Source organism: Tupaia chinensis, unplaced genomic scaffold (assembly GCF_000334495.1).
Source record: "Tupaia chinensis unplaced genomic scaffold, TupChi_1.0 Scaffold000659_1, whole genome shotgun sequence".
Lineage (NCBI taxonomy): Eukaryota > Metazoa > Chordata > Mammalia > Scandentia > Tupaiidae > Tupaia > Tupaia belangeri.
This window is the reverse complement of record NW_006160181.1, coordinates 704,903-715,285: the sequence shown is the minus strand read 5'-3', so window position 1 is coordinate 715,285 and position 10,383 is coordinate 704,903. Positions and strand designations below refer to the sequence as shown.

At 44.0% G+C, this 10,383-nt stretch overlaps 1 protein-coding gene and 1 pseudogene across 2 annotated transcripts in view; one reads left to right on the top strand and one right to left on the bottom strand.

Annotated features, from left to right (window-relative positions):
- The window catches only part of INTS3 (integrator complex subunit 3), a 54,389-nt gene that overhangs the window by 10,490 nt on the left and 33,516 nt on the right, over positions 1-10,383 (top strand). For both annotated transcript variants that reach the window (XM_006159816.2, XM_006159815.3), the window contains exon 3: positions 1,430-1,513. In XM_006159816.2, the coding sequence (XP_006159878.1) occupies positions 1,430-1,513 (84 nt within the window). The remainder of the gene's footprint in view (positions 1-1,429; positions 1,514-10,383) is intronic.
- Positions 2,844-3,274, bottom strand: LOC102497192 (2-iminobutanoate/2-iminopropanoate deaminase pseudogene; annotated as a pseudogene).

Sequence of the window (10,383 nt, the reverse complement as noted above, 5' to 3'; positions counted from 1 at the left end):
TCCCTCTCGTATCATATTAAAAGATAATAATAGCAATAAATAAATAAATAAAGTTAAATAAAATTATTCTTTTTTTTTTCTACCAAAAACCCTCTTCTATAATAATTTTTTGCATTATAAATTATTATTACATATTTTATCTTTTGCATTTCCTGATCAGTCTTCATGGTTGAATGATAAATAGTACATGTAAAGATCTTAGAATAATCTGACACATAGTGAAAATTCACTAAGTTTTATGTGTTTATTATAGTATATTATGTAATGTCTTCACTTTCCAAATTTCAGAAGTTCTGTTATTTGCCTAAAGTTACACCTTGGCAAGTGCTCTAGTTATTCCATGTCTAGCTCTTTACAGCTCCCTTTTCATTGTAGGCTGTTTAGATCCAAGATAGAGGGACCAGTAGGTGGCATACCGGTTATGTCATTGGATGCCCACGTGGCTGACCATGGGCTGAGTCCCAGACCTGGTAGCTTGAAAATCATACTGGGTATGTGTGTGTGTGTGCCCAAGATCCCATGAAGAGAATGGAGGAGAAGGGATTGCAGTGTGCCCCCACATTCTCTCTATGGCCTAGAGGGTAATTTCTCACTTTCCTTCTCACCATCTCTATCTCTTTCTCTCTCTGCATGTGCCCTAAGAGTGCATGTGCCCTAAGAGTGCATGTGCCCTAAGACAAAAACCTAAAAAAAAAAAAAAAAAAAAAGCAAAAAGGCAGTCCAAGAAAGATGGTAGAGTAGGAGTTCTTTATTTTTATTTTTTTATTGCTAGAGGGTGTTTGAGCTCACCAGAGAGAGAGAGAGATAGATAGAAATAGAGAGAGAGAGGGAAAGCAGCCCTCCCATTGGGATGTGCCCAGGCTACCCACAGTCCTTCATTCCTCCTTCCTGTCAAGATTTTAGGCATGCACGCATACATACCCAGTATCCAAATTGGCTGGCCATGTGAGATCTGGCTCCCTTAACCATTGTGCTACAGAGCTGGCCATTTTTGCTTTTTCCATCTTAAACACTATTTTCTGCCTCCATTCTGCATCAAGTCTTTGAAGAAGGCAATAAGGATAACCCCTTCTTTCCACCTTTCTGCTAAAACAGATGTCTCATGCCTTTTAAGAGAAGGAAATCATTAGATTTCAGCACTAATGTTTTCCCTTTGCACATAACTCTGGAGTCCCATGTTCTCTGGGAGAAACTGTGCTCAAGAACTTCCTACCCATTGGGGCCAGCAGGTGACATGGTGGTTAAGGGCTCTGGATTCTCACATGGCAGACTGCAGTTCGAGTCCTGGACCTGGTAGCTTACTTTCTTTCTTTCTCTCTCTCTCTCTCTGTCCCTCTCTGGTCAAATTAAAATAAATAAATAAATGGATCCTACCTGTGAATGACAACTAGATTTTGTTTGTTTGTTTGTTTTTCCTTTCACTTTCTAGGTATGCAAAGGTCCACCCCAACACGAGGAAATCTGCCTGGGCCTCTTTACTCTTGTCCTCACCGAACCTGCCCAAGCCCAGAAGGTAAGACATTCTGCTCTGGATCCACAAGACCTTCATGTTTTTAGATACAATCTGGAAATGTGGTGGAACTGACAGTTTAACTGGGAAAGTGTCAAGCCCTTAAACCAAACCTGGATCACCTTGTTCTTCAAGTGTAGTTAAAAGTCCCTTTTTACTTGCAGTGAATTAGTCACTCTCTGATTAAAGTCCTTTTCTCTGTCTCCAGATTCTGAAGTGAAAAGACAAGAAAAGGCAATTGTGAGAGTGAAAATGCACTTAGCATTTTAAATTTTATGTTTATGAGGCAAGGCTAAAGAGGTTGGAATTTAATCCAGGGAGGAGGAGACTGTAACCAAGGCCATGGGAGCTCTTTTCCAGAAGAGCATGACTTATGGTTTGCAAGTTCTACCATCAGCAGGTGACTGAAAAGCAAGCGTAAAATTCTAGCAAGTAGGGTTTAAGTTAGACAGCTTAATTTTACCTGACCAGTGAATAATCATGCAAATAAGTAATGAAGAGAAACATTGGAGCACGTGGAGTTAGACTTTCTGAGGAATATTGTATGAAAATTCATTTGAGGTTCTTTACAGAGTCTCCTTTATGTGAAATAGTTTAAGTAGGATCCTTCTCGTTTGTTGAGTAAATTAGTAACAAATCTTCAATCTCATTTAACTCTCCTTATTATATGCATTCTGTAATAACTTCAAATATTTTACTCAAACTTATACTTTCATCAGTTATAAAATATTTATTTATTTATTTATTTATCTTCAGAGAGTTTTTTTTTTTTTTTTTTTTTCTTGAGAGGTTTTTGCTATAGGGTGCTTGCGCTCGCCAGAAAGACAGAGAGAGACAGAGACAGAAAGCGAGCAATCACCTCCCGGGGCGATGGCCCTGCTGCAATCCCTTCTCCTCCATTCTCCTGTTGGAATCTTGGGCACGCACACACACGCACTCAGCATGAGTTTAAGTCACTGGGTCCGGGACTCAAACTGCGGCCAACTACATGGGAGTCCGGCGACATAGCCATTACACCAACTGCTGGTCTCATGGAGAGTTTTTGACTATAGGGCGTGTGCACTTGCCAGAAAGACAGAGACAGAGAGACAGAAAGTGAGAAATCACCCCCCAGGGGGGATGGCCACACCGCAATCCTTTCTCCATTCTCCTCTCAGGATCTTGGGCATGCACGCACACACGCCCGGCATGAGTATAAGCCACCAGGCCCAGGACTTGAACCATAGTCGACTACATAGGAGTCAAGCGACATAGCCATTATCCTAACTGCTGGTCCTCATCAATTATAAAAATTAAAATGTTAGTTTAAAAACAATGAAAGTTCCAGACTAAACAACACTGGCCCACTTACATTCATGCAGTTGTGAGTGGTCCTTGGACAGCTACTGCTTCAATCTCAACTCAGCCTCCTTTGGGCAAAGCAGCAACCTGGTAAGCAGCTCTAGCAGGAAAGCTACTCTTGAAATAATACTGTTTGTAGATTTTGTTGACAGTACTGAAGTCATTTATGTTAACCAGCAAAGTAGTTGTTTTCACCACATTACTGTAGTCACAACCGGCTGCTTTCAGAATCTCGCCCTTGTTTATAAGAGCTTGCTTAGCTGCTTCTGCCACCCCTCCTAGCACAAGCTGTCCACTTGAAGGCTTTATGCCCAGTCGTCCTGAAATGTAAACGGTCCTGTCCATTAACACAGCTTGACCACAGGGACCAATGGCCCCTGGGGCTTTTGTGGTGCTGATCACTTTTCGGACGAGGGACAACATGACTAATTCTCTCTTGCTGCCCCCTCTGGGAGAAGTAGCCCTAACCCAGCTTTTCTGCTTGCTTCCCAGCAGACTGACCACCTCCAGGCATTGTCTCCACCCACATATGTCTGCGGATGGCCTGGCTTCTGTTCTTTTAAAAAGTGTCAAAATTCTGTCTTTTGCCTCTCCAGATTTCCCCTTTCCAGTAATTCTATGTCCTTTGAGTCTTAGCATGACTTAAAGTATGTATCGGCATCTGGCTCTAACTATGAGACTAACTAGAAAGGAGCTCGGGGGTCGAGATTGCAGTATTCTCCTTGGCTCTTTCCTGAACCAGGGGTGGGGCAGGGGGAGAGATGCTGTGTACCAGTATTCTATCAGGCTCTATCGAGGCAAGGTCTCATTTGATCCTCCCCGCAAAAATATGAGGTTGGTAGCTTCACCCACTCTCCTAACCCACTCCCATCTTACCTGTGAGGTAACTTGGAGATCAGAGATGCTGTCATTTGTTTAAGGAGAAGCAAAGGAAACTCCTTCCCAGGGACACGGACAGGATGCTCATGGTCCCCTGGTATAGCTGCTTGAATTAACCTGAGAGGAAGGATTTATGGCGTTGGAACCTTGATGTGTTTGTACTGCCAGTGGGGATAGGGACTGGGGTGAGGGTGGGTAATGGGGCAGCAGGTATTCACAAATCTTTTGTTTCTTGGGAGAGCACAGGCCATTCTGGGCTGGGACTTTGTTGAGTTAAATTGCCATTTCATTTCCATACAGAATTTATCATCAAGATCCTGTAGACAAATGAATAGTGCCAGTGTACTGGTGTTACACAGGATATGACCCATTCCAGCCCATTAATAAAAATTTATTTTAAGAATTATTTTATTCATTTATTTATTTTTTTTTTCACATGAGTTTTGCCATAGAAAGACAGAAAGGGAGAGTAAGAAAGCGAGCCACCAGGTCCAGGATGCGAACCACAATTGGTTGTGTGGGAATTTCAGCGCTTTAACCACCACAACACCTGCTGGCCCCACCCCATTCATAAAATTTTAAAATTTATTTCTGAACTATTTTAGATCTTTTGCTCTCAATAGAAAGAGAGAGAGAGACAGAAAGCAAGAAATCACTCCCCAAGGGACAACCACACCTCAATCCCTTCTCCTCAATTCTCCTCTCTAGATTTTGGGCATGTATGCACACGCACCCAGCAAGAGTTTCAAGTCGCTGGGTCTAGGACCCCAACCATGTTCGACCATGTGGGAGTACCGTATCTTTTTATTTTTTTAAGAGGTTTTTGCTATAGGACGCATGCGCTCACCAGACAGACAGAGCCAGAGAGACAGAAAGCGAGAAATCACCCTCCAGGGGTCTGGCCACGCTACAATGCCTTCTCCTCCGTTCTCCTCTTGGGATCTTGGGCACGCACGCACATGCGCCCCAGCGTGAGTCTTAAGCCACTGGGTCCGGGACGCAAACTGCTGGTCCCCCGCATCTTAACCACTATGCCATCTACTGGCCCCCAGCACATCAGTTTTAAAGAAATTATTAGCAAAGATGGGGGTGGATGAGTTGGAGTTAGAGTTTAATTTTCTCTTGTGTAGGTATTTTTGTTTTTAGATCTTGTTGCCACAGGGCATGTGTACTCATCAGAGAGAGGGAAAGTGAGAAATCACCCCTGAGAGAGGATAGCCATACCACAGCCCCTTCTCCATTCTCCTCTTGGGATTTTGGGCATGCATGTGGCATGTTTTTCTGGCCACCAGGTCCAGCACTTGAACCACAGTGTCAGCCATATGGGTTCCAGTGCCTTAAACACCATGCTCCCTGTTGGCCCTCCTGTATAGGTTCTTATAATTCTCATCTAGTCATCTCAATGCCAATTAGTCTGCCAACTAGAAAGTTTTGTTTATTGTTCCGTTTGTTTTGATGGAATCTGATCGGCCAGGTTAAATTAGAAAAATCTGTGAAGGGGCAAAATGTCAGTATGGGTACAGTGTTTCTAGCCTTTTTTTTTTTTTTAAGAGACTTTTGCTATAGGACATGTGTACTCGCCAGAGAGACAGAAAGCAAGAAATCACCCCCCAGGGGGATGGCCATGCCGCAGTCCCTTCTCCATTTTCTTGGGATTTTGGGCATGCATGCACATGTGCCCTGTTTGTATTTTAAGCTGCTGGGTTTGAGACTCGAACACAGTTGACTACGTGGGAGTCCAGCGACGTAATCCTTACACATCTACGGTTTTGGTATTTCTAGTTCTTTGCCTGGACTAGGAGTGAGAGACTGCTGACATTTGCTTTGTAGATGCTTATTATTGGTAGTATTTGGTCTCAGACACAGTAAGGGACTATAGTATCCTCCTTCCTTTTGCCCTGTGGCAGCCCTGTGAGGGAGACCCTCCCCTTCATGAGAGGTGAAGCAGCTTGCAGGGGCGGGGGGTCTCAGAACTGGTTGACAGCTGTGCTGGGGTCCTGTGCACATGCTGCCGTTTCCAAGGAAACTGCCGATCTGTGAGTTCTTGGGCCATGTCCTTAGGCCAGGTGGTAGAGTGAATTAGGGCATGAATTCAGGGGACTAGCAGATGGCATAATGGTTACATCACTGGACTCCACGTGGTCAACCACGGTTTGAGTCCTGGGCCCAGTGGCTTAAAACTCAAGCTGAGCATGTATGCCTGCATGCCCACAATTCTGAGAGAATGGAGGAGAAGGGAATGCAGCATGACCATCCCCCATGGGAAGTGATTTCTCGCTTTCTGTCTCTCTTTCTCTCCAGAAAACGCACATGCCCTATAGCAAAAATCTCTCTTAAGGAAAAAAAGACATGGTTTTAGGCATGAGGTGCTATCAGGTAATGACTCATTGTGTCAGATCAGAGTGTGGCAGAAGAATTCCCTAGAGCTTTCATCCTTTTCCCTAGAAGAATGACTATTTTGCAAACTACTTCTGTCCTTCTTAAGTTTTAGGTGGTGCTACTGGTGAGGACTGATATTGTTTAGGCTTCAACTTATAACAAGGGGACTGTTTTCTATGGGTTTATTTGCAATTCTGCCTTTGGAATGGTGCCCTCAGGATGGATTTGAGATTCAGTTTTTCCTGAATCTCTACTGGGAGGTGGGGATGGTAGAGAAGGACGTAGTAGGCTGGGTCATGAACACATTGGAAACCTGCTCTGGGAAAGTAGGAGCTGAGGAGCCCGTCAGTACTTACAGGCAGGATGAAGGCATTAGAGACTTCACGGAGACTGGAATTTCTTAGTGGGTTGAACAGATGAACAAGAGAATTCAGTTCAGGAGAAAGCAGGTCAATTTGTTTATTATTTTTTATAATTCTTTTATTTAACTGTATTTATTCATTTTAATTTGACCAGAGAGGGACAGAGAGAGAGGGAAAGTGAGAGAAAGCAAGCTGCCAGGTCCGGAACTCGAACTACAGTCAGCCATGTGGGAATCCAGTGCCCTTAACCACCATGCCGTCTGCTGGCCCCAAATGTTTATGTTTTTTTAATGATTTATTTCCTATTTGGTATCTGAACTAACAGCTGGGCGTAGGCTTGAGTAGGGAACTGTGTTGAGTAGGGAGGCTAAACTGGAAGTCTAAACCATGCAGGTTGTAGTGGTCAGTAAGTAAAAGTAACATCAGTGCCAAGGTCTCTCTTCATCAGAGGATCGAGGACTCAGGTCCCAGCAGTTCAGGCAGCCTTAGAAAGACAACTGGGGCTATGAGGGCCTGGGCTAGAACATCAGGGCCAGGATAGATGTGCCACCTTGTTGCCATTCTATTGCCTTCCCTTTCTTTTGAAACTCAGTTTCTCTTCTCACTGAGCTCCCCCCATACTGTCCTCCCGTCTGCCTCTTTTCCAAGCCCGTCAGCAAATTGGCACACATGTTGGTAAGACAACTGGCAGCAACAGGGATGCCCTTGGTACCCAGCTGCAGTGTACAACCAGCAGTTATGCTTAATGAAGTTCTCAGATGGAGCACAGAATCAGGCAGACAGTGTCTGTTGTCTATTTCTGACCTCGGATATTCTGAAAAACTTGCCCTCCTTCCCTATCCTGGGTCTATTCCATATTTCTGGGTTTTCTTCTCTCACGTGAACAGACAAGGTTTCTCTCTGGTTAGTAGTGGTTGTGTGTTTGACTTGACACAGATTTTTTTCTCTGCATCTACTTCTCTCATCTTCTTTGCCCATAATGTGACTTAACCTTGGGGGGATGCTCCAGGGCTTAACTACCAGCATTTGCTAACCAGTATAAGGGAGTAGTTCACCAAACTCCCTTATCTCTTCCTTGTTTCCTAGGGTTTTTTTGTTTTGTCCTTTGTTTTTTTGATCTCCCAGTGTTCAGTAGTTGGAATCAGAGGATAAATGCCCTTTAGGTACAAAAAGTTTGTGGCATATAGAGTATTTCTGATATTTTCATTCGATTTATTTATTTTACTTAAAGGCAACAGAGACAAAAGGAAGTGAAAATAGCTAATCTCTTAGGAGTTCCTTGCCGGGAACCAGCAGTTAGCGTAATGGCTATGTCACTGGACTCCCACATAGTTGACTGCAGTTCGGGTCTGGTGGCTTAAAACTCACGCCAGGCGCGTGTGCATGTGTGCCCAAGATCCAAAGAGGAGAATGGAGGAGAAGGGATTGTGGCGTGACCATCCCCCCTGGGGGGGCGATTTCTCACTTTCTGTCTCTATGTCTCTGTCTGTCTGGCAAGCGCACGCGCCCTATAGCAAAAACCTCTCAAGGAAAAAAAAAAAAAGGAGTTCCTTGTCACAGGGTAGGGATCAAATGGTCTTAAGAGGAGGGCATCTCTTGGTATGCCAAAGAAGAGAGTTTCGAAATATAGTAGCCTCAAAGCCATCACTGGTTCTTCACCTCTATTCCCAGCAGCCTCTTAAAGTTATTTATTTTTTTTCTTTTTTCTTTTTTATTATTTATTTAACTTTATTTATTCATTCATTAATTTTTAATTTGACCTGAGAGACACACACAAACAGATAGAGAGAAGATGAGAAAGCAAGCCACCAGGTCCAGGATTTGAACCGTGGTCAGCCATGTGGGAGCATCCAGTGCCTTAACCACCACGCAACCCGCTGGTCCCCTCTTATATTGATCCATGAGTTGCTTAAGCATGGAATCTAAATTGGGCTGCCTGGATTCGAATCCTGGCTTTTCTTCTAATATCTTACGTAATCTGGGATAAGTGACTTAATCTCACTGTGCCTGTCTCCTCATCTGTAAAGTAGTATCTAATTCAAAGGGTTGATAAGGGAACCAGCAGTTAACATAATGGCTATGTCGCTGGACTCCCATGTAGTCGACCACGGTTCGGGTCCCTGACCCGGTGGCTTAAAACTCATGCCGGGTGCGTGTGCGTGCATGCCCAAGATCCTGAGAGGAGAATGGAGGAGAAGGGATTGCAGCATGGCCATTTCCCCTGGGGGGTGATTTCTCGCTTTCTGTCTCTCTGTCTCTGTCTGGAGAGCGCACGCGCCCTATAGCAAAAACCTCTCCCCCTCCAAAAAAAAAGGGTTGATAAGTTCATCAAATGCAATAAAATATATAAAGTTCGTACACAATGCTAATGAATGTTAGCTATTGTTTCTTTTCTTTTCTCTTTGCCAGAGGGCGCATGTGTTCATCAGTTAGCACAACAGAGACAGAGATAAGGAGTGGGAGAAAGTCCCACCCAGTGGGGTATGGCCATGCTGCAATTCTTTCTTATCCATTTCTCTATCCTGTTTGGATTTTGTGCATACATGCATATATACACAGTGCATTTTTCAAGCTACCAGGACTGGGATTCAAATCTGGAAGCTAACCGTTTGAGATCAGGCTCCCATAACCATTAGGCCACCGGACCAGCCGTATTGTACTGCCTTTTTTTTTTTTTTTTTTTAAGTAAATACACACCCTGGTCTGTTTCCTCTTTTTTCTAGAATTATTTATTTATTTATCTGTATTTGTTATTTTTCTATTTGACTAGAGAGAATGAGGGAGAAAGTGAGATCTGTCAGCCACCAGGTCAGGGATTCTAGCCACAGTCAGCCATGTAAGAGTCCAGCACCTCAACTACCATGCCACCTGCCAGCCCTTCAATAAACATTGTTATTGTTTATATCATCCTTGCTACTGACCTTCAGAAGTTGTGGGAAGCTACTTACCTAATTTTTATCCTTTTGGATGAGATGCTAATGGGATAGAACTTAGCAGGCTAAAGAGGTTGCTTAGTATAAAGACCCCTAGGTATTCCTTAGGAGTCTGCTTTCATTTCACTAGAGAGATAAGGCAAGGAAAGTTCTGAGGGGAAGGGTGACAGGGCATGCCCTCCCTCACCTCCCCCAGGGTGGTGTATGCTGAAGGACCCCTCCCTTTTCATTATTTGGCAAAAGCAAAGGACATCTCAGAAAAAAAGTAGAAAATTATTTAATTTATAAAGAGCACTGGGCCAGCAGGTACTTTGATGGTCAAGGTGCTTGACTCCCACATGGCTGACTACGGTTCAAGTCCTAGACTTCACAGCTTGCTTTCTCACTTTTCTTCTGTCTCTCTCTGGTAAATGCATGTACCCTATAGAAAAAAAAAATTTAAATAATAATAATAAGTAGGGACCAGCAAGCAGGTGGCATAATGGTTATGTCAGTGGACTTCCATGTAGTCAGCGTGTTTCAAGTCCTGGACCCAGTGACTTAAAACTCACATTGGGCACGTGTGGTTACATGCCCAAGATCCTGAGAGGAGAATGGAGGAGTAGGGATTGCGGCATGACCATCTACCCTTGGGGGTGATTTCTCGCTTTCTGTCTCTCTGATCATTCTGTCTCTCTGGAAAGTGCATGCGCCCTATGACAAAAATTTCTCTTGAAAAAAATAGGGACCTGCTGGGACCAGCAGTTAGCATAATTACTATGTCATTGAACTCCCATGTAGCTGACCACGGTTGAAGTTCCGGACCCAGTGGCTTGAACTCACGCCGGGGCATGTGTACGTGCCTGCCCAAGATCCCAAGAGGAGAATGGAGGAAAAGGGATTGCGGTGTGGCCATCCCTACTGGGGGGTGATTGTGATTTCTTGCTTTCTATCTCTCTGTCTCTCTGTCTTTCTGGTGCCCTATAGCAGAAACCTCTCC